This window comes from Poecilia mexicana, unplaced genomic scaffold (genome assembly GCF_051168715.1).
Source record: "Poecilia mexicana isolate PSO_F unplaced genomic scaffold, ASM5116871v1 scaffold_13, whole genome shotgun sequence".
Taxonomy (NCBI): Eukaryota; Metazoa; Chordata; class Actinopteri; order Cyprinodontiformes; family Poeciliidae; genus Poecilia; species Poecilia mexicana.
Window position 1 is genome coordinate 21,327,394 of NW_028263382.1, and position 27,669 is coordinate 21,355,062.

Consider the following 27,669-nt stretch of genomic DNA (forward strand, 5'->3'; position numbering starts at 1 on the left):
TGTTTAAACTTTATCTTTAATAACATAAAGTTACCTCATTTTTAAAGTGCAATCAGTAATACTTTTATAACAAATTTATATCATACTTAAGAATTAAAAGCCTGAATTTAATATGCCTGTTACTATAATAAATAAGCTCTGGGTCATCAACATCTTAACTTTGAGCCTCAGTTGCAGAATTGAGGTTCTCCCAGTCCACCAGATGTTGCTAATGTGCAGTTGTGTCTCCAACAAACTATGTTAATGTTTTAGATGTGTATGAGGTCAATGTCTAACTTGAAGGTTGAACTGAAGCAAAGGTAACACTTCTGACCTCGCATTGTACAAGAGTCCACAATAACGACAATCAGATTCAGTGACTGATAGTACAAGTCAAAGTCCAATCTACGTAACACAGAGTCGATGGAGAAATTATTCACACCTACGTGATAGCAGAGTTACTTTAGGCATTTCGTAGCGCATAAACAATTAGCCGGTGCAGCTATTTTTCATCTGGGTTTTGGTTTAATCTTAGGGAAACAAAATGCCTCAATCAATGAAAGAAATTCAGGAGGAATGGAAATCTCTGGAGCAAGATTTTCAGACGCTTCAGGTAAGAAATATCCTGTCAGCTGATAGTATCTTGTCCAATTCTGCAAAATCCATAACACTCAGTTTTTTAAGATGAATTTTAAAATCCACTAACTAGCAACCAAGCTAATTTGCCACACATTACATATGCTTTTTACTTATTTATGCATTTACATTTTCTTTAGAGTTATGTCATTCGTACATTTAAACCTTTTCTATTGCCGTTTTCCCCAGGAGACACACAAAAAATATTTACAGAAACTGGATGAAATCTCCAAACTCCAGAGCAGCTGTTCATCATCTATCGCCCGTCAGAGGAAAAGACTGAAGGAGATGTCCAGCCAAGTCAATAAGTAATTATCCACACACCCTGAAATTTGCATGAAGATATCTTAGAGGGATAAAAGGTGAACCAAATACACCGTCAGCTAAAAGCAGCTGATAATGATAATATTTACTCTTTTTTTTTCTGTATCAGGTGCACAAAGGGATCATCAGCAGATGATGCAAAGACTCTAGGTAACATAAAAGAGAAAGTCAAGACCCAAGAGCATGCTTTCTCTGAAATGGACGCTTTCCTTCCCAAGAAAAATGGGTGACGACATGAATTTTGATATATTTTAAGTTGAAGACTTTGATTATAAACTGGTCTATAACGTGGTGTTCAAAAGCTAAACAAATACACCATGGTTTGGTTTCAAACTGCAGGTTATACCTCAGTCTGGTTCTTGGAAATGTGAATGTGACTCTTCTGAGCAAGCAGTCAAAGTAAGCATCAGAGTTCAGATTTCCTTGTTAAATGCAACATATTTCTTTTCTAATTTCATCTTGCAAAGACTCTTTTCTATTTTATTTTTCTTAATCAGATAACAAAGTTATGCATTTATTCTGTTGTATAATGTTGTGCGAACCCATCATTCCCAGATTTGCCTACAAGGATGAATATGAGAAGTTCAAGCTGTGCCTTACAGTGATCTTACTGCTGCTCTCTTTCATATGTTTATTCTTCGTGAGTTACAGGTGAAGCAAACATTATCAGATGATGTTACGTGTGAAATCACCCGTTTTCAGTATATTTACAGCGATGGGACATTTTATGTTCATGCATAATGTTTTGCTTCAGATTTCTGGACGCAATCTTCAACTTCCTGCTGGTTTGGTTCTACGGCACATTAACTATCAGAGAAAGCGTCCTCATCACAAATGGATCCAGGTTAATCCCAATTCTCTGTAGTTACTGGCGCTGCTGGTGAAGATGTGTTGATGCGTTTCTGACTTAACTTGAAACTCAAACTGATTGAGATGTATCTTAAATCAGGATCAAAGGATGGTGGGTTTTTCACCACTACATCTCAGCCTTTCTGTCCGGTGTGATGCTGACATGGTAAGTTCAGCATAAAAACAAAGACCTTCAACAAAAAAATTCTCAAACTGCATTTGTTCTCGTCAAACGTCACATTTCTCAACTTTTACATCTCCAGGCCAGACGGGATCCTTTACCAGGCATTCAGGGGCCAATTTCTTGCCTACTCCTTATATCAAAGTATGCTAAAAGTTTTTACAGAAGAACCACATGGTTCTGATTTCCTACATGCTCACAGTTTGTTTTCGTCATGAAACCTCCTTTAGATTTTGTTCAGTGTCTGCAGTACTACTATCAGAGCGGATGTCTGTACAGACTTCGCACGCTGGGAGAAAGACACAACATGGATCTGACTGTTGGTGAGATGTAAACACATCAAGGACACAAAATACAGATTAACGCAGCTACACGTACCATATGGTTTTAAATGTATAAAATAAAAGTGTACTGAGTATGGGAACAAAAAAAAAAGAAGCATCTTAACCTGTTTGTCGCGAGAGGACCCAAATTTGGGTCCTCTGCGCTTGCCGCAACAAGATCGATTGAAAAAACATGCTATACATTTATCAATATAGGCATATTGCATATCCACAGATCGGGAAAAAGCTCTTCTAAATGATACAAACAATATTTTCTACATCAACAACACCCAGCCTGAACACGAAGTAGCTTGGTAAAACGAAACGTAATTAGATGCTAACGAGGCTAACGAGGCATACGCGGTAAAAAATGCAACAGTGAAAGAGCAACTATTCCCAAAGCCCACAAACTATCAATCAGAGTAAAGCCGAAGCTCTGCCGTTTCCAACAATACCAGAATCACCACGCTACGTGCAAAACTCACTGAACCAGCAGCTGAAGAAGAAAAAAAGAAATAGCTAATTTCACGAAGCGAAAAACATAAATTCAGTCCTACCTTTGCTGTTTCGTGGTCATAATCCTTATTAGACTAAATATTTCCACTTGGTTCGATAATCCATTTTCCCTAAGTCCATCTCATACTGTTTTCGGCTCTGCCCAGAGCCTCTTCCGCCTCCTGGGCTTCCATATAAAAATGTAGAGGCGAACTCCGTCAATGCACGTCACATGCGTTTCCCGTCCTCTAATTGGTGAATGGCTTTAGTTTCCGTATTAATGTCAACGCCCTCGGATTCTATTGGCTCTGACGGTTCGAAAGACGTGTCAATCATCAAAATTGGCCAATGGGATCCCGAGAAACCGCCCCGCGTAAGTTTGCATATCTGTATTGAGAACTGCATGGTTTTACTTGCAGAGCGCAGAGCGCAGACTAGAGACTCCAGGAGGAAATTTTTTTTCAAAGGAACCCCCAAAAACAATTGTTATTAGATGTAATTACTTATCTATGACAAGTAATCATTTATTCTATAAGAATAAATAATTGAAACAGAACCTACAGAAAAAAAACTGAGAAAGTTCAAATGGCACAAATTGTGCCAAAATGGCTAATTTGGAAGGTCCGCCTAGATTTTTATCAAGTAGTACCTCTCTAAAACTCATGTGATTCACTTTCTTTCCATGAAACTTGGCACAGTAAAAGGTCAGATTGTGTACTGTTGTTTACTACATCCAAAACATGTAGTAAACATGCTTTGAAAGGAATCTTCATATATTGAACTGGGTTTTTTTTGGCGGAAATAGATATTTTGCTTAATTTCTGCTGTGTATCATATTAATTCACTTTCCTCAGTAACAGGCAGGGTGGGTTTTAGAGCTGTAACATATTCTCTAGAGTCTTGCCTTTATTTTGATACCAAAACAATTAAAATAAACTCTGTAGTTCTTGAGATACATTCAATTCATTTTGGGCATGTATTTTCAACCATATTTCTCAAAAAGAGGCCTAGAGATGTTGTTTCCGTTTCTTTTTTAAGAGGGATTCCAGTCCTGGATGTGGAAAGGGCTGACGTTTCTCTTGCCCTTCCTGTTTTTTGGTCATGTGAGTAGAATCTGTGAACCAGTTTGCGCAAGGTTAGCGACAAATGATAATTATGATTTGTCATGGTTTGAATTGAGCAATAATTGTGAAAAGTACCAGTGTCATAGAACCAATGCTTGGAAATTAGGGGAATTTGAGAGTCTGGGTGAGAGTTTAATGTGGGTGATAATAATTTTGTCTCCTTGACACAGTGCAGTGAAAATCTAGTTGCTGCTGAATAGATCCATCGGAGATTTAATATCTGTGTGGTAACATAGTAGAATACAAAAACCTGTTTTTACACTAGGTTTAATTTATTGCAGGAGCAAATATATCTTGGGCAATTGCTTTTTCTTTTTTTTTCTTTTTTGCGTTTCCATTTTTGAAAAATAAATTGAATCTTCATTTGGAAACTGTATTTTTTTCAGTTTTTATTGTGATGAGGTTTTTTTTTTTAATCAAACATTAACATTTGAGTAATGATCTGAAATATTTAATAGTAACAAAAACAAAAAAAAAAATCACAAGAAATCCTTAAGGGTAACTCGGAAATATACACTGAAGATCCACTAAAACGCATGCTTCTCCTGTTTCCCTTGAGAGCTTCATCTTTTTGTTTTGTCTTCAGTTCTGGCAGCTCTTGAATGGTGTGTCTCTGTTCAGAATGGCTCGGCTCCCAGACTGCAGGGAATGGCAGGTCAGTCTACTCAGACACCAGATATAGCTGCATCACTGTCGTCCTGATAAATGCTGCTGTGTCACTCTTTCCCTGCTTTCGTAACAACCTTATCCTTCGTATGCTCATCATTCACAGCCCCAGACTATAATGAATGAATAAAACTGTGTTAATACTTAAATTCAATCTAAGCACAAAAGGTCTATAAAAATTCAGAGCTGCATGACATTTTCCCACCATCATCCTCTGCATTATAGAAATATATTATAATATTAATATTCACTGCTATTTTGTTGATTCATGCCATGTCAGGTCCGGGTGTGCGGTGCCTGCTTCCTCATTCTGTTCATGGGGAATTTCTTCACTACCCTCGCAGTTGTTCGTCACAAGTCGAAAAGCAGGAATCCGAAACCAAAGAGCATGTGACGGATAAAAAGACACATGGGAATGAAATGATGTCTCACCAAAAAGATTTCTGACCGTGCTTCCTGTCACATCCCAGGATATAATAAAAAAAACATATGATTTCATATTGACTATGGCAAATGATGCTATTAAATCAAAGCTGGAAGTACGTCTATGGTTGTGTTAAAATTTGGAGGTACTCGAATAAGAAACCTATGTATGTGTGAAAATGACAATGCAAGAATGAAATGACTGTCTAATAAAGGATTTAGTTTTCACCAAAACATCTTTCTGTGAATCTTTTAAACCCACTGACAGATTTCTTCTGTTAAATCTTAAACCTTAATGTCAGACAACAACAAACTGACTAAATACAAAATCTGATTTTCATTGATTATTTTGAGAAGATATTCTCTTTTTGTGATTTTTGGAAGTTTTTCCGATCCTGTAGCATCAAGCAGCCCCACAGGATCACACCACCTCCACCATGTTTCACTAAAATGAATATACTTTATTGATCCCAGAGGGAAATTCACATTTTAGTAGAACCCATCCAAGAACAACACACAAACAAACAATTAGGTGCCTCAGGATGCAGCCCTTCACCCAGAGGGGGGCGGGGGGGGACTGCCCTGTAATGAGATGAAATAGCATCAGGTAGGATGAGGATAAAAATTATATCCCACACTGCATCTAGATGGATGCAGTGAGGGGTTGCAAAAAACCTCTGCACCCAAAGGCAGAGAGTTCAGGGAGGGTGTGTTTATAGCAATGAAGAATGTGTTGCTATGATATTCTTTATCTGAAATGTTGTGTTAGTTGTGCACTAGGTCCAATGAGAAGCAACATTTTCTCAGAGGTTTCTCTTTAATCTTGTCCAATCACAGAATATTTTCCTAAAAGTCTTGGAGACCTTTGTGAAATGTGATGGACCTTTGCATTCTTTTCGTTCAGCAGTGATTTTGAACTTGGAACCCTCTCACGGACGCCATTTTGCTTGCTTTCTCTGCTTACTGGATTAGAAAACACTGACCTCAAAGTGAGGTTTCAAAGACTTCAGATGTAGTTTTTGGTTATTTTGTGACCACCTTGATGAGTCGCCAATGAGGTACTTTCTATATAGAGTGCCCAGGTTTGCTTAGTTTGGAATAATTGCATTGGTTACAGTCAAATGCCCAGAAGGAGTAGTGGTCTATTTAGGAAGTAATTTGGTACACATCAAGACCAGCAATAAATAAATGATTTGATTTGCAAACGCTGGCACAAGGAGAACAGTTGCCAGAGGGATCAGGTGGCGGCAGGATAAGTAGAGGATAGAGATCCTCTTCCCAGTGAGTGACTGTTTTCTTTTTTTTGTGTGTGTTTGGGGTCGCCATCTTTAACTCCAGATTTGTGTATTATAGAGAAGAAACATCTTAGTTAGTTCTACATGTCAAAATGTAATTAGTTGACATAATTATTGATCTAAAGTGCATAATGAGTTGTACTGAGGAACTTTGACAAAGGTCAGAGGCGTGACGGTTATCGGATCAATATCATACAGTTTCCATTTATTCTCTGTAGTAAAAATTTATGATCTAAGCTTGAGTTTGACTCTTAGATGGATAACCACACATGCAGTGTGGGAATAAATGCAAATAAAATAAATAAAATAGAGAAGCAGTCATAAAGGAATGGATTAAACAGGAATGTAATTGTTAGTCTTACAAAATGTACTTTGAGATATTGCAAAGTACAAAGCATTCCTTTTATTAATGACTGTTAAGTTAGTGTTTGGTTGCACTCTGAACATGTTTTTATATTGCTTATTTGTATAAAATTGTAAATTGAAAATAAATGTGTGCACAATGTAGACATAGCAAAAATGTATTGCAGTGCTCCCCTGGTTGTCTGATCAAGCTAAAGTTGGCGAGTGATTCTCACTGTACGTTTACCTGCTTTTTATTTTGTAAGGAACCTGAACTATGTTTTATCATCTCAAGTTCAAAATCTCAAGTATGTCAGAAGTCTCCCCCAAATTAAAACAGTTTTTTTTTGACAAATGTTAGAGGTGTGATTTTTTTTTTCTTGCACCACATCTATACCAAAGTTTTATTTTGTATGGTATATTACTTAACCTCCTAACCAGTTTTTATGGGTTGTATTGCAAAGATGAAAAAGTTATTGCTTTTTAATAGTCATTTTCAAAAGAAATTACCCTGTAATTTTTACCGAATTATAGCACTATTGTTGACTTAAGTGAAAAGTACAACAGTTTGAAAATAAAAAAACTATCTCAAACGTAAAAATAAATGAAGGAGGTTTCAATGTGTCAGTAGAAAGTGAATTCAGTTTAAAAACATCAAGGTTAATTTTTCTTGTTTTGCTTTAAAGAAAAGGAAACCTAGAAAGTCCCATAAGGATTCCTGGAATTAACTGACAAGCAGATTTGTGAAAGAAACATTTCACCTATAAAACAACCTAAAAGCTAAAAATCTCACTGGAGAGAGCGTCTCTTTTCACTAGTCAAACTCCAGTCCTCAAGGGCCACTATCCTGCAGCTTTTAGATGTGCCACAGGTACAAAACACTGAAATGAAATGGCTTAACTACCTCCTTCCTGTGTAGAGGCCTGCTAATGACCTAATTATTCTATTCAGGTGTGGTGCAGCTGAGGCACATCTAAAAGTTGTTACATACTGTGCTGCACATTTTACATTTCAGTTTAGTAAAACAAATACAGATGTGCCTGCAGGCTGAAGGCCTCACATCAGGCAGCAGGGCTGTATCAGCCTCACGTCCTTGACATTGTGAACATAAACAGTGTTTAACTTGGAGGAGGACGCCCTTGATGAATCTGCCTTCCAACTCAGTTCAGCTGGTTGAGTTGCATAACCATGACCCTTTGCCTGCTGCTCCTTGACAGTTATTTAATAACATGTGACGAGAGATTCCCGCTGATCGCTCCCAAATAGTAAAATAACACAAATTACTAGGAATTAAAAACTTGCACAATAAGCAAAACGTCCACCCTAAAACATGACAAATAGATCTGTAACTTCCCTAAAAGGGAAAACATGAGTATGACGGAGTGACTCGGACTGGACGAGTCCCCTCCTCCCCCCCCGCCCCCGCCCCCCGCTGATTGGACGGAGTTGGTTTGGTCCTTCATGGCGTAAAGTTTCCTTCCGCATTGAGTCCAGTCCGAGTCTGACACAAAGAGGAGAGCAGCAGGTAAGCTTCGCTCTTTGCTCACATTTTCTAGCCTGTTACGGACAATTTCACTCTGCGGCAATCTGCTGGGAGAGACAACACTCACCGCAACGCCACAGGTTCACACTGCGGAGAAACGTTTTGAGCTTTTTAGCGACATGTTAGCTTCAGACCCGAGTGTTACGCAAACCGGGCATTAGTTCGTGGTAGCTCCGGTTCGCTTCACGGTTAAAGCGGAATAATTTACACTTATGTGTCAGGGTATGAAGCAGGGTTATGCATTTGTTTGCGTTCAGTGCAGTTTTCACAGCCACTCTTCATAATCCAGGACTTAGTCATAGCCCGGTCCTTGTCGATTCGTTTCAGATCCAACATACGAGTTTTATTCCCAGTAGTGAAGACATGACGCAAAAAAGAGTGACTGTAGATTTAAAAAAAAAACTGGTTCGCAGCTCTAAACACGTGGGACTTTACAAAAGCCGGTGGAAACCGGCGTCATAGTCTGGACTGTTGCACAATTGGCGACAAATCAAAAGTTGCTTCTCTCCTAATATTTGGAGCTGCAGGATGGCGCTCTGTAAACCGCCTCTGCTTGCTAATAAGTAAATATTTATTATTGCTTTGACAGAAGCTGTAGAAACCCTTTTATCTGAGGTAAGTGATAAATAATTAAACTCTCCACCAAATTGTCTTGTGATCGTGTCAGCCAACAGTAGAGGTTACATAGCTGATCAGGGAGGGTATTGTTGACTTTTTTGTCCCTCACCTGATTAGGGTCATAAATGAAAACACCGAGTTGTGTTTGAAATGGGTCTGACTTATTATCCTTGTTGAACCAACCTTACTGGTTTCAGTCTATGATCTCCATGAATGAAAACCAGTAAGCTAATGGTTTATGGCACTTTGTTGCTGTGGTGTACCGAGGTTGCCTTTAAATGGTTGGTAATTAATCCAGCAGGGAGAGATGACTAAACTATGCTTGAGGTTAGCTGGCATGACTTGGTCATTTGTAGTGATGGTGTTTATTTTATCTCGTGCAGCGTCTTTGGTTTAAAGTCCTTTTAGTGAGCTGCCACAGAGAGAGCTCACTAAAAGCTCTCTCTGTGGCAGCTAATTACTTGCATAATTGGCTGTATGCAAGTATGCCACTTGCATACAGCCAAGTGGCTGTATGCAACTTGGAGTATTAATCTGGCTCTGCTCCTTCCCCACCTGTTGTTGAGAACTGATAGTTTGCTGGCTGTTAGAAAAATCCCTACACTTGTTCTTGCTTACAAGAAAGGCAGAATTGACAGTCCAGAAATATTTACAGCCATTGCATTAACTAAGTTAGGACCATGCACCACTCTTATTAAAGTTGCTCGGTTTTAAAACTACAGTTGGCAAGCTGACTGCAGACTGGTCACCATGACAGGAGACCCACTCGCTAATATAAGCTTAGTAGTACAACTAGTAACCTGAGAGTAGAACTGCATAAACCACATATTCTATTACACTGATTTACCTGACAACTACTAACTCCAGTACGTCTATATTTCTGCTTCAAGTTTAGCACAATAAGAAAATGTTAGACAGCTTTATTATAGTTGTATTAACCATTATGTTATTTTATTTGACTTATAGGGTGTCCTGTCCAGCACTGTGGCTCTCAGAATTGTTGTCTGCATGTCAAAGTGGAGCCCAACAAATTTACTGTCACAAGTGAAGCGTTATTGCTCTATCTAGCCAGCTATATTGAAATTGCTTTGGGTTTTTAAAATTCTATGGGCACTGAAAGAAAAATGGGGGAGGGGGGAGAGAGAGAGAGGTTTGTGGTAAAAAGTTAAAACGGAAAGAGGGAGATGGATAAAGAGAATACAAGCTGACTCTTTGAGGTCTGTTTCTACACTTGCAGAAAGAAAGAGGAAAAAAAACAAACAAGAAACCATGACAACAGATGTATCAATAGCAAAGTAGTGCATATACAGCAAAGCACACAGTAATTAATACAATATTTATTAGTGGCAACCGCAGACCAAATAGAGCTCATCTGAAGGCACCTAAATCCAAACGCTGTTCAAAAATACCAAGGAAATCTTGTCATTGTGGGAATACCTTGATGCTGTTGCGTTTTCTATGCGTTTTCCCTATGGTACATCACTTTATAAAAAGTTTAGATTTCTGTTGGTTGAGAGATTAATTTCTACATCTGTAAGATGCTTACAGTGTCGATTATTAAATTTTAATACTGATTAGTAATTATAATTAAAACATATTGATATCTTTTATAAATTTGATAGTAGTTATAGTGGCCAATAAAGATTTTTGACCTGAATTGTACCAGATTTCTACTGATGCATAAATATTTTTTTGGCTATATTACTTCAGAAGTTGGAAACCAATTTCTGAATTTTCTGTAAAGTTTTAACAAGCCGAGTTCTCTTTAAAAAGTTGCAAGATGGATTGTAAGGACAGTATTTAGTGTCTTTTTGCTGGCATGTTTATTGTCACTAACTATTTCTCTTTAGACAAAAGCTAATGTTACACCACTTATATGAGAGAGTAGTTGCTGTATAACAGGGTTTTAATCCTATTTTTTTTTTAAAAGGATAGTAATTATGAAGCTTGTACATATTGTAACATACAAGTATACAAGTATTACCAATTGGCATTGCTGGCATTACTAAAACGGCACTTGGTGTGTATTCCTAAAGAATCTATATTCTTACCTGAACTTTGTGTAAAAAGGCTGCCAACTCTCACACCCTGAATGAATCAGACATGTTCTGACATGTTGAGGGAAAATACAATTTCCTTTTTAAATGGCTTCTGTTTCCCATGGTTTTAAGTGCCTGACTGAATCTGAATTGGCTCACAGTGTAGTTTGGTCCACTCAGAGAAAGGTGAGATTCTGTCTTGTCTGATTAATAATGTGAAGGTTTGCCTATTTTTCCTCTAAAGTACTACAGAACAATTGGAATATATCACATGTAAATCAGAAGATTGCTAAAAAAGGTTGTTGTTGTTAATTAACTGTTTATTAAATGTCAGTATTCTGTTCTGCTCAAGCAGCAGATTGGATAACAGCTAAAATATAATCCAGAAAATCTTTTTTCTGAAGTGAATATCTCCATAGAACGGTCTATAATGACGTATTCCATACAGGAATTACAGGAAGGAGTTTTCTTTTGTCCAAACCAGACGTCATTATGCAACCTAAGCCCACTGTGACTTTTGCTCCTGCTGAAATGAACAGCAGACGGCTCATAAACTGGTTTACTTAATGTTTCAGTGAATCAGCAACAGTCTGCACATGTGCAGAGCCAGCACTTTGTCCAGCATGTTTCTTTTTTTTTTGTTTGCTTTTGCTGTGTCACTTTTTGGAGTAGTGATCAAGCCAAATGCGGAGGTTGGGAAAAAAAACAAAAACCCTGTACTCATTGTTTTCTCGTCCCAAACTGAAAGAACACGATGTCCTCTCCTGCTCAACGTTAACGAGTTGATGTCGTTGGTGCACGACTGGAGATTCCTCGCTTATCCAGGACACTGGGCTACAATGTTAGGTTGTGCAGAGCCAAATGTAAGGCGCGTTATCCAGAAGTTTAGCATAAAAGCATTCATTGTGTTTTACAACATATGCTGGCAATCATGTTCCCTTCAGGAATTTCCTGAATCCTCAGGGATGTTGAGCCGTGAAGCTGAAATAGGCTGTAACAAACAGATTGTATTTACAGATTGCTTAATTTCCAGAAATGCGTAGCTTGTAAAAAAAAAAAGTTTCTTTTAAACTTTTAAAATTTGATCTTGCACAATAGTCGATAAGTGTTTTGCATGTATTCAGTAATCCTTCATTTAGTGAAAATGTTTTCCTTCTCTTTCGTATTGTAGCGCTGAGCGCCAAGATGGCCGACATGGACCCAGAAACCGCCACCAACACTGCAGGCGAAGAGGAGCCTCTCTTCAGCAACCTGGACCTCTTCCTCTTCTCTCTGATTGTGGGCCTCGTCATTTATTGGTTCATGTCCCGCAAGCAGCAGGAGCCCATCCCCGAGTTTAAGAAGCTTGATACCCCGTGAGTTTGTGCATTTATTTTTCTGTTCTGCTAAATTCAAGGTGGTGACGAAGATCTTCATCACTACGTCATCATGCAATTAACTCTTTTTATATGCAGCTCAAGGTTTCCCCAGAAAACTTGCTAAGCCTGGCGGTTGGGTGCTACGGCAGTCATTCATCCAGTGGATCGCCGTGTTTGAGTTAAAAAATGTTTATAAAGTTGACAGGAAATGTAAAAATATTACTTAATATTTATTTGTTATTGGTAAATTAATATCTAAACACTAACTATAAAGTTTTAAATAATGCAAACATTAAAAAAAAAATTAAATAAATAAGCAATGTTAAGCCTGGTGGGGGCATAAGTAAAGCCTGGTAGCCCGCCAGGCTTATAATAAACTGGGGGAAACCCTGCAGTTACTATGTTGTAAAATTAAAAGTACAGGTATGGTTTTTATGTCATTGAAACTTGAGTTTTAAAGTATAGTATATGAACTAAAGTTTTAAAACTGCATTTCTTTAAAGTTGCAGTTTGTAAAAAATAAAAACATGTTTGATGGTGATGAGGCGCAGGAGCTTGTTTTTCTTTTTCACAGATTATCTGTCTGAAGTTGTAGTGTCTCAACATGGTGACAGTTTTGACAAATATGTAAAAACCATATTTAACTTTAAAAACGGTTCCATCCTGCTGCTTTAACCGGACTACAGTTAATAACTTTTATAGTTAAACAGAAAAGCTGGCACAGCAGAAGGTGTTTGGATCGTAAAGACTATCAGGACTTCATTTTGGGTTTGATCAGTTCAGGTTATTTATATTGCTGCAATTCACAGCAAGTGTTGCCCTGAAGCACTTTACAAAAAAAAATTAGTTAAATTTATTTTCATTATAACTTGTGGAAGTGGAGTTGACTGTAAATGGTGAGCAACAACACAAAGTCTGTTTGGCCCATTTGATGCAAGAGGCTGCATCTTTTAGGTCAGCCCACTTCTAAGGGCAATCCCAACAAATTTGTGTGCAAAGGCCATTTTCTTCAAGCTGGAGCTGTAAAGCATTGAAGCATGTGTGTGAGAGTGCACAGCTTGATGCTTTGGGTAAATGTTTCACCAGCTGTGACCCTTGCTTCTCTCCGCCTCCTCATTTACTTTCAGGCTATTTTGACACAAACTCTGACACAAACTCACCTGATTTGCTTGATGTTTTCTCTCTTGTCCGAGCCTGCGGGTCCTCCTCTGTTCCCTCCCGTTGTCCCCTCCTTTATCACTTAATAGGGAGTGAAAGAGGCTTGGCTTTATTACATTGAACTCTCCCTACACTGGCCACATTTTTTGGACACTCCTCTTACATTGAATGAGTTTTTTTTTTTTTTTTTTTTTGTTTCTTTGAAAAGAAAAAAACCCTCAACAAAGCCTGTAGCACCTGCTGCATTCCTGGTATTGCTGTGTAAAGGGTTACAGGCTGAAATGGCTCTTGTGTGAGGCATGATCCAAGTATAAACAATAAACCTCTGTAATTTTACTTTACACCTTACTTTGGCATTTACATCAAAATAGGTTTGTTTGGAAAGACGACCATTAATCAGATCGTTATGCATAAACCACATATTCTAACTATTACACTCATCAGTGGCTGAACTGGGTTTGTTTCACTGGACGACTGGACTTTACAGGAGCTCAGAGTGGAGCTGCTGCTCCTCCGTATCGCTACAAGTCAATGAAGGCATTTCAAACATCTGACCAGATCCTCTGTCATAAATAGATGGATGGATACGAAATTTTGGACACTTTTTCCTCATTTCATCAAACCAATGAAGGTACAGATCCCAAACTGAAACTGAGTGGAAAATGAATAAAGCAGCAGAGGACAAGGCTCTATACCAGGGGTCACCAACTCCAGTCCTCAAGGGCTACCATCCTGCAACTTTTAGATCCACCTCTGCTCCAAAATGTCTGAATTCCCTCACCAGCATTCATTCCTCTCTGCAATAGGCTGGAAACGAGCAGTTTATTTGATTCAGGTGTGTTTGAGCAGAGACGCATCTAAAAGTTACAGGATGGTAGCCCTCGAGGACTGGAGTTGGTGACCCCTACTCTATTCTCTAAAGCTGGCCTATACGTTTATCGTTTTGGAAACTGATTGGTAAAGATCATAAAAGCTAGAGGTAGTGCAGCAAAAAGGAAATTTGCTTCTTAATCCGGGTAAAACTGATGTTCTAGAGTTTGGTTTTACAAAGCCAAAACGTTAAGCTGTTAAAAGTGCGTATTCCTTGTGGTGGTTTTGGAAAGAAAGAAAAAATTTATGAGACTGTTCCAGTGTTTTGTACTGTGAAGGAAACAAGGGTGAAGTGCTGAGACTCCTTAATTTCCATGATTATTTTTTAATGCTTGATATTTCTTGAACTTTAGAAACCTTTCTAACCAGAGTTAAGTTTGTTTGACCCGAATCTCCGAGTCCCTGGAGGGAACGGATGCAGGAAGGGAACAAATATCAAGACAAGAAGCAGGGAGCTGGACTCCCCTCCCCTTAAAGGGCCAGTGATTATCTACAAGGGGGTGTAGTCTTTCATCTGTTTCCTGTGATTTTTTTTTTTTTTTTTTCCCTCGTCCCTGAACCCGTTTTGGAAGTTCTCTGGAAAGCGAGCCAATTCCTTTTGTCCAAAAGTGGAAAGTTGAGGCAGAAGACAAGCAGCCCTTTCTTCTCCCTGCCTTAGTTTTTTTTACTCTCCTTTCCCCAGAGCCACGTTTTTCTTCTTCTTTCCTGTCTGTGTCTGGTCGGAGCTGCACTGCTATTGGGCCATGTCACAAATGCAATCCTTTTATGATAAACGAGGTTGCCATAGCAATGACATTCCCTTCTCTCCTCCAATGAGGTGGGGGCAGGGGAGAAAAAGAGGAAAAAAAAGAAAAAACACGCAGCTCTTTCCCTCCTCACTGGTCCACAGAAGAGTTTCTCTGATAACCAATCAAATTTTCACAATGGATTTTGTGGACGTTTTCCCTCCCAACACCTTTCAGAGCGCCGAGGGAAAGGGGTGGGGATGAGGAGGAAGGCATTTCCAGCTCCTGATCATTTCAGTGTGTGTGTTTCGCGTGAGTCAGAAACTGTGGCTCTGCAGCTCGGCTGCGTTTTATGGGAAAGTCAGTTTCCCACCATTGTGTTTCCCGGCGGTGGGCAGAGGCTGACGGCGGTCACGCTCTCTAGGTGAACGCGTTTCAGATGCCGCTGGTTTCAGAGAGCGGCGCAGGAAGAGGAAGAGTTCAGATTGCGCTGGAGGTGAACGTGAAGGCTGGCTGAGCTTCAGACCCTCGCTGTATCCATCCGCCTGCCTCACTTTTCCATCTTATGCTTTTGGAGTTTGTTGTTTTTGGGGGTTTTTTGTACTTTGAACATTGTGGCTGTTGGCTTGGCCTACACAGCAGTGCTAGTTCAAGTGTGTAGCTACAGGTCTGCATGTCATGGGCTGCGTCTTCTCACTGCCAGAGGACAGGAGAGATGCTGCTGAGAGGTCAGTAAAGTTTTTAGTTTTACCGCCTCAAGCCATCTTTGAGGGATCGTTTGACTCATTCGTATTTCTTCTGTCGAGACGAATTCCAACCTCGTAAACTTGAATCTGACGGAAACGCTACACTAAGCATGCAGTTTAACCTAAGACTGCGTTCTAGAAAACATGCCAGGTTTCAGAGAAGTTGCATAAGAGATGGAGATTGAATCGGCTCATAATTAAGTGTTCTCGGACTTAATCATTTCCCGCTCTGGTCATTTGCACATTTCCATCATGGTTTTATTTTATTCATCACACAATTCCAGCTTAAAGTTTCTCACTGCTAAAGTGAGAGAAATCTCCACTGTTCTGGGTTTGCACTTCGTCCTCGGAGGCTTTGTTCACACAGGATGCACAATTTCTTAACGGCATGCAGTACTTGTGTTCAATCATATTTTAAAACATAATCGCATCATTCAGTCATGGCACCAACATTTAAAAAGCAGTCCAGACAACAAAAGTAACAACATAACCAGTAGGAGGAGTCGTCATTCATTAATGGTCTTCCGTCTTTGTTTTGTTTTTGGGAGGTTAAGGAGCTTTCAGAACTTCCTGTATATAGAAACAAACAAAAGCTGTCATTACAAGTGATTTCTCTGTCCATCCATTAGTTACAAAAACGACTTCCTGTCAGTTACAAATGTTGACGGTAAGCCCCGATGTAAAGGATTTCATTAATATGTTTTTTGTTTATTTCTCGTTAAAGACTGCATAGATGAGGTGGACATAAACGGCAACTTTCAAGACAGGATGACTGCACAATAGTCCATTTATTTTATGACTTTATAATCATGATTTTGATGTATTGGGTGCATTTAGGTGTTTCTGTAATCGGGAATCAATACTCCTGCAACTCCAGTCCTCCTGTGTCCTGAAGCCTTTGGCTGTAGGGCTGAAACAATTAATTGAATTAATTAGTTAATGGAATAATCATGAAACTAATTTAGTAATCGAATAATCGTTACCTGCAGTATACAAACTCCAAAAAAGGTAAAGGCGATTTACTGAAAAAACGGCACCCTAGGAGAAATGATTAAGCCAAAACTGTTTGGTGGGAAAAAAACATGTCTGTAAATATGTTTGACTTAGAACACCGATGGTGCCGCAGTTTTAGTTTAACCCAGTAAGAAAGCTGTAAAATCCTCCTGTTGGGCACATTTTATTAATTGGAAAATTAATCGGCAGATTATCCCTACATTGTATTGATGTCAAGTCAAACGGAAAAAGTTGAGCTTTTCACATGTTTTTATTTAGCTGCAGAATCATCCTTTGCTAAAAATGATCAAACGTACTCTAAAGGAATGCTGTCATGTTTTATGCGATACAATATTTATTTTTTTTTATATTAAGAGGGATTTGAATAGTTTATTTGCATCTTTTGTGTATTTTTAATATTGTACAAAATAGGCTTAAGTGGTCAAATGAAAAATCTGAAGAATGTGACTTTTTTTTTTTTTTTTTTTTCCTTTTTTGACTGAATAATCGATAACTGATAGAAAAATCGATTGCTAAAATAATATGAATCAGCAGTTCTGTTTGGATGTATCCCTGCTCCAACACACCTGAATCAAAAGACTGAATTACCTCCTCGGCATGTCGGCAACTTTTCGAAGACGCGTTCTTCAGCTGCTCGTTTGATTCTGGTGTTTGGAGCAGCGACGCGTCCAAACGTTGCAGGACGGTGGCACGCGAGGACTGGAGTGGCTGCTTGAACTGCATGCAGCTTTTCTCCTTTTAAAACGTTCCGTTTTCAAATTTATTGTACTTCAAGCTTCAGTGGCAGCACAGCAACCTTGTTCTGCACTTTTATTGTAAAAAAATCACAAAATGCATTAATTGTGTTTTTTTTTTTTTGTTTTTTTTTGAGCCTGAAAGTCACTTTCCTTGTAATCTTTTATCAATGGAGGCGATCCGCAGGTGTCTGCTCAGCTCTTTGATGCTCATTGTAGCGGCTTTGCCTTTTATTCAGCTTTTAATGGGTTTAGCTTCCTAAGCTCCTCCTTACCAACCATCTGCCAGCACACGCTGTTTTGATCTGTATCAATGCACTGATTATTTTTGCCCGAGTGAAGATGTCTAAATTACCATGACACATGCCCTATTGAGATTGGATCACTTCCTCTTCAATACTCGGTGCTTATCTAGAACATGGCTAAGCAGCTGAACCAGCACAGTAACACTGTACCAGGTGCTATCTCACTGGTAATTACACTCCCTCCTGTTCTTTGTAGATAAATCCTTATCTGTCACACAGTAAATGTTTCTCATTGATTTTCGCTGAACTTCACGTGCCTCCGTGTTCCCCAGATGAACTGGGTTTAGCCTGTAAAAAGGTCAAATCTCTGAGAATCGACACGCAGGTCAGAACACGGAAATTAGGTTTACTGTCACTTGGACCGATCACTGAATAAATCTGAAAAGGTCCTTCCTACATGTTTGTGCGCAGAAGCAGTTGTATTCGCTAAGGTGTTTAAGAAAATGTACGATTAATTGCACCTCTTTTAAATGTTCTGGCAGCCGGACTCAAAACGCCTTTCTTTTCCAGAACACCCACCACCCGGGAGACGAGTTTCGTCGAGAAAATGAAGAAAACTGTGAGTCATTTCATATTTTTGTTTTGCTAACACATGTAGCTTCAGATTTCAAAACTCCTGCTGGGACTCCTGTGGTCCTCTGTTCCCAAGCCAGAACTGTAAATAATGAGGCTGGTTTTGAATCCTGTGGTTCAGCAGCAAATGGCTTGGATACCATGAGGGTTGTAGATGAGCCTTTAGTTATCATTGCTACATTTAAGCATGTGTAAATATTTCCTTTTTTGCCTAGCAACCAGACGGGATATATGCAATAATCTGCCCTTCCACGTGCAAAACGTAAACATCCTTTTTGTCGATTTGCGCTCAGGGGAAGAACATCATAGTTTTCTACGGCTCTCAGACGGGGACAGCTGAGGAGTTTGCCAACAGGCTCGCCAAAGATGCCCAGCGCTACGGCATGAAAGGAATGGCTGCCGATCCGGAGGAGTACAGCATGGTAACCCGCGTCACAGAATCCACTCGCTGCACTGCAGGAGTCGCATAAAATGACGTGCTAAAGTTTTAAAGCTAATTAAAAATTTGCGTTCAAACTTCCTCTCAGTTCTTTTCCAGATGAACGGAATAGGTCAATTTTTTATTTTTTATTTTTTTATCTGCGCTGCGTTTAATGTCTGCACGTCGCCTCGTTTCAGGGGGAACTGGCCCGTCTGGCTGAGATTGAGAACTCTCTCGCTATATTCTGCATGGCCACATACGGAGAAGGAGATCCCACTGATAACGCCCAGGACTTTTATGACTGGCTGCAGGAGAATGATGATGAAAACCTTTCTGGCCTGAACTACACTGTGAGTCTTTATCATTAGGATTTATTTATTTTTTAAATAAGCTAGTAATGATCCAGGAATGATGTGCCGAGTGCAATGCTGCTTGTGCACAACACTGAACCCCTCTCTCACATCCATATCTTAATGTTCTTTTATTGCAATTATAAATCATTTAAATACATTTATTTCAGTGTTTTAAAGAGGATGAGGTGCATATGATTTGATATACCACCAGAGGCTTTTCTATGACAGAGACTGTACTTTACAGGAATGTTTAATTTATGATTTTGTTTATTCTGAAGGTTGTAATTTGTTGATACAGTAAGTTCATTTTTGTGCTTTTATCCATCTTTTTTTCTTTGACTTTTCACCAGTAACTTGCCTGGATTGACTTAAGATAAATCCCACACACCTACATGCTGGGTTGTTACAAACTCTCTTGATTAACCAAGTTTAGGCTAATAAAAATGTCAGCAGTATGCTGACATTTTATTAGGTTCTGTTTTTTCCCACTAAAACATGCAAAAGACCTAAATTTGCACTTAGCGGTTTAAAGCTAATCCTCCTGATGTTTTTGTATGAGAACAAGAAGCTGTGCTTACATCTTGTTCAGCTGTTTGTATTTTTTTGTCTCACTTGCATTATGAACTGCAACAGGACTTGTGGTTAGGATGCAGCCTCTTTGGTTTTATTATATTTAAATAAAAAAACATGAACATTTATCTCCAAGTTCTGCAGAGGAGATTATTAGTGATTAAGGTCATAGCTGTGGTACAGTAAAGCACATAGTATCTAATAGTTTGCTTATTATTTAAATGTGTTCAGTGCTGTGAAAGTCTTCAAACCCTAGACAATACAGCCACAAATTTCTATATATTTTACTGGGATTTTATGTGACGGACCAACACAAAGTAGTGCATAGTTATCGAGTGGAAGGAAAATGATCTGTGGTTTTTAACACTTTTCCGTTAAGGTTGAAATGTGGGTGTAGTTGCATTTCCATCAGAATCACTGAGGGCTTTCAAACCCTATTCAAAAATACTTTATTGATCCCAGAGGAAAATTAAATAACTACCAAAAAGGTTGTGGTACAAGAACCAGTTCTGAACTTGTCCTCTAAAAGAACCGGCTTGCTTTTCCACCACCAGAGCCAAGTCAGAGCCATGTTATTAAATCACTATAAACGTCTCATTCATACATTGTTTGATCCTCCCCCTGTTTTATTCAGGGTTTTTGTGGGAAATTGTAGTGCATGGAGGCAGTTTTACCTCAGAAATATTAGTTTTCCCAGAATCCCTGCAAACCGATTCTATAACATCACCACCTTCGTTCATTAATGCTGTTTTAAAGAACCAGCAGCGCTGGTGAACGCTTCAGTGCCAATTAGCTGATTTCTGATCAGCTGATTATATCAAGAGACAAAATTATATCGAGTGTTAAAGAAGTGAGTCAAAAATCAGCTGACATTTTATTGCTTTATCGCTGCTAACTCCTCCTGAAATTATTTTTTCCTTCTTGCCCACAGAAAGCTAATGCTGGGATAGTGCTGGTTTTTGGTGCTGGCACCAGGGTTTCTTTTGGTTAAAAACACAAAGAACTGGTTTTTAACAGATAAACACTGAAACCAATTTGTTGGAAAAGCCTCCAGTGTTGTGGGTTCTTTGAGCCGCCATGTTTACAATCTAAACGGATCTTTTTTCCATCCTTCACACTAGATGAAATATGGTAAATCACATAAGTATAGTTAAATTCTGCTTAAAACATACGTGTATTAAAAATGTTAGTGTTTAGTTCAAAGTAAATTAAAATGTTAACTTTCAGGGGAAAAAATATAAATATTTTTTTCGAGGATCACTCACTCGGGTATCATTTTTGTTCAACGATTTCAAGAGCATTTTCACTCGATTGACAACTTAAACAGCTTATGAAATTCTAAATTAAAGAGATTATTTTGCTCTTAAATGCCATAATTATGTGCTGATCCTCCAGTATCTGTTACTATCTGTCTGCAGGTATTTGCTTTGGGCAATAAAACCTATGAACACTACAACGCCATGGGAAAATATGTAGACAAAAGGCTGGAAGAACTGGGAGCCAAGCGCATCTTTGACCTTGGTCTGGGTGATGATGATGGCAAGTGAGTATTCTGGTTAATGTCCAAGGCTGGTTTGTGTACAGTCAGTATAATTACTTTTTAATCATGTCAGTTGCCACTACTGATCAAAAACCAGCCTTTATTGTTCAGGCTGTGGGAAATGTTTTGATTTTTTTTTTTTTTTTTTTTTTTTTTTTTCATGATTTTCTATATCAGTTCGCGAAAACAACCAAAGTTCAACTTTTTAAAAATAAAAACGAAAACGGTTTCTTTGCTTTTACCCTAACAGACAGTGAGTTATCAAAGGAAGACATTTATCACAAAGTCAGAACAAATACTTGAGTAAAATACATTTAAACTTTCAGAGACACAATATGATTTTCACTGTCAAAAACAAAGACAGGTTGGGGGAATATCGTCTGGTGGGTGACCTCGCTAAAACGGCTTTGAAACATATTTCAAGTTATTCTGATCAGCAGATCAAGTTCTGAAAGATGGGGGTTTCACTCAATAAATTTTAATCTGTGGAGGCTGGAATATAAAAAAAAAAAACTGGGAATAATTTTGTATTTGCCTCTTTTCTCAACTATAATCCCTATCAAGGAACCTGCTGCACATTTTATGTCTTTGAGTACCGTTCACCCATCCATCCATCCATCCATCCATCCAGAAACATCAGTCCAAAAAAGCTGAAAATTATTACTTGAGTAATGTGCTGAAAATGAGACATTTTTTATCCAGTAAAAGTCTGGTCAGCACATTTCCGTTTAAACTTCCTATTGTGTTTCTTGGTTTCAGCCTTGAGGAGGATTTCATCTCTTGGAGAGAGCAGTTCTGGCCGGCGGTCTGTGAGCACTTTGGCGTGGAGGCGTCAGGAGATGAGTCCAGGTGCGTTCATGGTCAAATTGTTTTTGAGATTTCATTTTTTCATGATTGTTCTCCCGAGTTGTACTTTTCTCGCACTTGGTTTTGAGTTTGTTTCTTTCCGTGTGCATGATGAGCCGATATTTAGTCTCCCATTTTTCTGCCATGCAGCATTCGGCAGTACGAGCTGAAGGTGCACACTGACGTCAACATGAACAAAGTTTACACAGGAGAGATTGGTCGTCTGAAGAGCTTTGAAGTCCAAAAGCCGTAAGTGCAGACGCGCCCTCAGAGTCCCCTGAGCTCAGTCATTTGGCACTTTTCACCTACAGTAACATATTGTCTATTGCAAAACTCACTTAATAAAAATTAACCTTAATGCCCCCTCGTGGTTACAGAAAACATCTTACAAAGAAAGTTAAAACTTCTACTTTTTTTTTTTTTTGTCTTGCTTTAAATAAATCCTTATTTGTTTTAAATATTTAAATTACAGACCCTTTGATTCCAAGAACCCCTTCCTGGCTCCAGTCACTGTCAACCGTAAACTCAACAAAGCTGGCGACAGACACCTTATGCACCTGGAGCTGGACATCACCGGCTCCAAGATCAGGCAAGGCTGCTGGGAAACCGTCTCAGGACGAACTCGGCTTCATAGTTTCAGGTTTTTTGCCTGACGGTCAAAGTCTAAACATCCCATTCTGCCATTTCAGATATGAGTCAGGAGACCACGTCGCCGTTTTCCCCACAAACGACTCTGAGCTGGTGAACAAGCTGGGAGAGATCCTTGGCGTGGACCTTGACGTGGTTATCTCCCTCAATAACCTTGACGGTATTTCATTGCCTCTGTAGAGAACCTTGGCCACAGAAGCCCCTCCCCTTCACACTATCACGAAATCCTTCACTGATAATCTAGACTTGCTTCGTCATCCTTTCGAATGCATGTGACTCAACTGCATGTTGATGTTTCAATATACAGTCAAGGTTTAAAAGGTTGATTTAGTGACATAGTTGCAGAAACTTTGGGCTGTTAGTTTTTTTTATTTTTTTTGTGACGTCTCAAATTGTTTTATTTTAGATAATGATGAGGAAGGTGCTGCTAAATCTGATGCGTATCCAGTTGTTTTCAGAGCGTCTGTAGTATGAATGCTCATATCACGACAGAAGAAACCAGACGCAGTAAATGATAAACAATGGCAGAAAATTATAATTATGAAAGAATGTGTGTCAGTGAAGCGCATCACATCACAATCCCACCACTTCTGGATCTGACTACGTTGTTGCAGTCAGTGCTCCACAAAAGGCCATTTCTGTTAGATGTGCTTTCTTTTTATTAACTTCCTTCGTGTTATGATTTTGTGATGATATTATTGGCTAAATAACTTCAAAATCAATCCATAAATGGTTCCATCCATCATTGCTTTCAGCTGAAGCAGCTTTTCACAAGGAAAAAGATGAATGGTGTTTCAGATCAGACTGTTGAAGTTATGGACCCTCAGCTACAAAAGCTGTGTAGAAAAGTGAAGTATTCATATATTGGACATATTTGCGTACCTCTGAAGCTTCTTAATATTTTTGAATCCTTCTTCAGTGTAGCATAGAAACAAGTAGAATCTGAAAATGAAAATGTTAAACCAACAAAACACATCAGTGTCCCTACAAAACTAATGGCCATAACCGTGGACTGTTGACAGAAATGCTAATCATATTTGTGATGCGTCTCCAGAGGAGTCCAACAAGAAGCATCCGTTCCCCTGTCCCACCACCTACCGCACCGCCCTCACTCACTACCTGGACATCACAAACCCTCCCCGCACCAACGTCCTGTACGAGCTGGCGCAGTACGCCTCCGACCCCAAAGAGCAGGAGAACATGCGAAAGATGGCATCCTCGTCTCCCGAGGGCAAGGTCGGTGACGAGTTGATTCAGAGCAACTTTTAACCCCAAAGCCACCAAAATTTTGTCACGTTGCTTTTGCTGGCGAGTAAAGGGTTTTTCTTTAATTCCCACGTCATTGTCTGCAGGCTCTCTACCAGAACTGGGTGTTGGACTCCTGCAGAAACATCCTGGCCGTCCTGGAGGATATGCCTTCTTTAAAGCCTCCTATCGACCACCTGTGTGAGCTGCTGCCTCGTCTCCAGGCTCGCTACTACTCCATCGCCTCTTCGTCTAAAGTACTGACCCCTTTGCAGATGAGACGTTCTGAAAATGACTCGACGGCTCCTAATAAAATCTCTTCTCTGTAGGTTCACCCCAACAGCATCCACATCTGCGCCGTGGTGGTGGAGTACAAGACCAAGACGGGGCGCGTCAACAAGGGAGTCGCAACCAACTGGCTGAAGAACAAACTCGTCAACGGCCACAAGTCCACCGTGCCCATGTACATCCGCAAGTCCCAGTTCCGCCTGCCATTCAAGGCCTCCAACCCAGTGATCATGATCGGCCCCGGCACTGGGATCGCTCCATTCATGGGCTTCGTCCAGGAGAGAGGCTGGCTCAAACAGCAAGGTGCTCAATCATCTCTCCGTCTCAGTGTTGGTCTCTGTGGTTGTTGGTGTGATTTCATGATGACATCAGGTGAAGGACTGGGATTTTGTTTTTTTGTTTTTTTTTTCGTCCTTGTTTAAATTCCCCAGTCCAAAAAAAGCATTGCAACAAAAATGTCAAGAGCCAATAGTACAACATGTAAATAAACCAATATTATTATAAATGAGATTATTGTTAAAAAAATACTATTTTAAATGTATAAATAACTGAAAATAATCTGAAAACATGTGCTATTGTCCATCATGAATTAATTTGATCTGTCATTTCATTAAATAAACCCTAAAATCTGATTGGTTAACTCAAATGACATCTCCAAGTGAAAAAAATAGATAAAAACTTGATTGAATAACTGAAGTTGAAATTAAAACGTTAAAAGAATAAAAGCTTATTAAAATATTACTATATACAAATAAATAGATGCTAAATAAAAGATGTTTTAACCAAGTCAGGTTTTGGATTTGTTTTTAAATCTGGCATTGCACCCAAAGAGGAAAAACAAAAGGCATTATTATCCTTAGGAAAAACTACAAAGCTATTAACATGAGGCTTTAAATGCCATTTTGAGAGGAAATTTTCAGGATTTCTTGTCAAATCCTGAAATAATAGGACAAAGAGCTCCTTCAACATAAAAATTGTGTATTTAACAATTTATAGTTTGAAAAGAGGGACTTCGGCAGCTGACTGAAACCCTTCAACACTGTTATGAATTTTTCTGTAAGCTGTTTGAAAGTACTGAAGCTAATTCATGTGTAGCTCTAAACTCCAGTCAACTGCAGTGTAACTGTCTTGCATTTTGAAATAACTTAAAATAAGATTGTAGATAATAGTTTATTAAGATGAGTTACTCAAGATAATTCAGTCATTTTTTAAAAATTGTTGTATAAAAAAGTGTTGAATTTAACTTTTAAGAAACCCCTTTTCAAACAAAAATAAATCTAGTCCCTTCTCTCCGTAACAACCTTGCCAACTTTGTCCCTTTTCAAGGATTTATCTTTAAATGTAACACGGATGATTTTTCTCCACAGGGAAGGAAGTAGGAGAGACGGTGATGTATTTCGGCTGCAGACACAAAAACGAGGATTATATTTACCAGGAGGAGCTGGAGGAGGCAGAGAAGAACAGCGTCTTAACGCAGCTTAATGTTGCTTTCTCCAGAGACCAGGATCATAAGGTCAGACTGTCTACATGCCTTCTGCAGCTGGAGGCTACCAAGCTGCTGCAACTGAGATGGTTTTGCTTCAGTAGTGTTAAAAGTTGCTTTAGGTTTTTATGGGAAGTGAAACATGTATAATTTATTAAAACATATCAATAGCAAACATAGATTTTCTGCTCTTTACCATTTTACTACTTTACTAGTACTATACCGAGTTTTATAGTACACTGTTGTGTAATGTGGTAGTAAACTTGTTTATGTTTTCATATATCAAAAGTTTATAAACTCACAGCTGGAAAATGCTTTCTTTTCCCATCTTCTCCAGGTTTATGTGCAGCATCATCTGAAGAAGAACAAGGAACACATCTGGAAGCTAATCCACACAGATAATGCTCATATCTACATTTGCGGGTAATGACCTAAAAACGCCTAAAGCATGGGGGGGCTTTTTCTTTTTTTTTTTTTTTTTTTTTTCCTTTTTTGTAAATTATCTACATATGGTTTGCTTTATTCTCCAGCGACGCGAGGAACATGGCAAAAGACGTGCAGACGGCTTTCTACGAGATCGCAGAGGAGTATGGCAGCATGACGCGCACCCAGGCCACAGATTACGTGAAGAAACTGATGACCAAGGGACGCTACTCGCAGGACGTGTGGAGCTAAAGAGCCTTCAGCGCAAAGCCTTACTCTTCACTTCTGAAGTGGTAGTCCTAAAGTTCCCGTTTTTACAGTTTGTTCTTCAGGACTGAATATGAAAACAAAGTCTCGCTCGCATGCCCCTCTTCCCCCGGTTCATGAGGGCTACAGGTAGCAGAGGATGATGAGGCAAACCCTACCTCAGCCGCTTCTGGAGTTCACATCAGCATTTCTCACCTTCACATCCTGCATCACATGTTTCTGTAACTCCTGTATTTTGACATGTTGTCAGGCCTCACGGAGATTTACCTCATAGGCTTCCAGAGATCGTCAAGAGTCTCTTTATATAATTACAAAATAGTTTGGCTGCAACTTTTAAAAGTTTGAAGAAGTAACCCGCTGGAATCAAATGTCTTTATAAAGAATCTTGAATCAGCCCAGAGTGTCGGGATGCAAATGGATCCTCGGCTCATCTATTTGAGAAATCTGTAGTTTTTTTTTCACCTTTTAGCTGGAGATGAGGAGGGATACGTGATTTCACATTAAATGGCTCTGACTTCAGTTTCTCTGAGCTGATCTGGAAGTGCTTCTCACGTACTTTAAATGTGTAAAATACTGCTAAAAGTAAAACTGCTTCATTGGTATGTTAATGTCTGTCTTTGTACTTTGACAAGGGAACTGAATGCAGAAACATAAAGGTCATTTTTGTAACGGAAACTTCAAAAGTGATGATCTACAGAAAACCATGAGATTATGTGCATTTAAAGTCCGTTTGTCTCCTGTCTAAAACATTTGAAATAAAGTATGACCATTGAAATGACGGCTTTATATACATCAGATACTGCAGAGGAATATGGATTGAACTTTCATGTGAGAACTCTATTTTTGTGATGTTTTTGTCTTGCTTCATATGTACCACCATGTATAGACCATCAACCAAGAGTTTATATTGTGCGTTTGCTGTCTGTCAGTCTGAGAACATATGAATGGGGGAGATGGAGGTCAGCCGACCATCTGAAGTTCAGTCTGTGCCTTTAACTCTGCCTTATTGTAAGATGTTTGCATTAAAACCATGACAGAATTATTTTCATCCATGCTTACATTTTCTTAGAAAATTTAAATCTTAAAGAGACACTTTACCTGGCGCTGTCACTTTTTTTGCTATTACTTTGTAATTATTTGGAGGCATGCATTTTTAATGAATAAAATTGGACTAATTTGTTGGGATTATGTTTTTCTTGGAGGCAAATGGCTCCGTCAGCTGTGATAACTGGATATTGAACATGGAAAGCTCTGCTGTCATTCTG

General features: G+C 39.0%; 2 protein-coding genes across 3 annotated transcripts; both read left to right on the forward strand.

Annotated features, from left to right (window-relative positions):
• Positions 1-324: 324 nt before the first annotated feature.
• Positions 325-5,234, forward strand: tmem120ab (transmembrane protein 120Ab). The gene is made up of 12 exons (XM_015009584.2): positions 325-592; positions 805-923; positions 1,049-1,165; positions 1,279-1,338; positions 1,495-1,590; positions 1,694-1,783; positions 1,889-1,954; positions 2,052-2,113; positions 2,200-2,292; positions 3,826-3,890; positions 4,498-4,566; positions 4,858-5,234. Exons 1-12 carry the CDS (start codon positions 524-526, stop codon positions 4,969-4,971), a joined length of 1,020 nt encoding a protein of 339 aa, XP_014865070.1. The 5' UTR covers positions 325-523; the 3' UTR covers positions 4,972-5,234.
• A 2,819-nt stretch (positions 5,235-8,053) lies between these two features.
• porb (P450 (cytochrome) oxidoreductase b) lies at positions 8,054-27,584 on the forward strand. 2 transcript variants are annotated; one of them, XM_015009535.2, is made up of 16 exons: positions 8,054-8,162; positions 12,009-12,192; positions 18,258-18,306; positions 18,614-18,742; positions 18,939-19,091; positions 21,083-21,207; positions 21,964-22,053; positions 22,201-22,299; positions 22,523-22,639; positions 22,740-22,858; positions 23,753-23,934; positions 24,051-24,200; positions 24,273-24,534; positions 25,599-25,744; positions 26,052-26,137; positions 26,245-27,584. In XM_015009535.2, the coding sequence occupies exons 2-16, from the start codon at positions 12,023-12,025 to the stop codon at positions 26,387-26,389; spliced, it is 2,022 nt and encodes a 673-aa protein (XP_014865021.2). In that variant the 5' UTR covers positions 8,054-8,162; positions 12,009-12,022; the 3' UTR covers positions 26,390-27,584. The 2 variants fall into 2 exon arrangements, with proteins under 2 accessions (XP_014865021.2, XP_014865030.2); XM_015009544.2 differs by lacking the exon at positions 8,054-8,162 and adding an exon at positions 8,197-8,260.
• Positions 27,585-27,669: the final 85 nt, after the last annotated feature.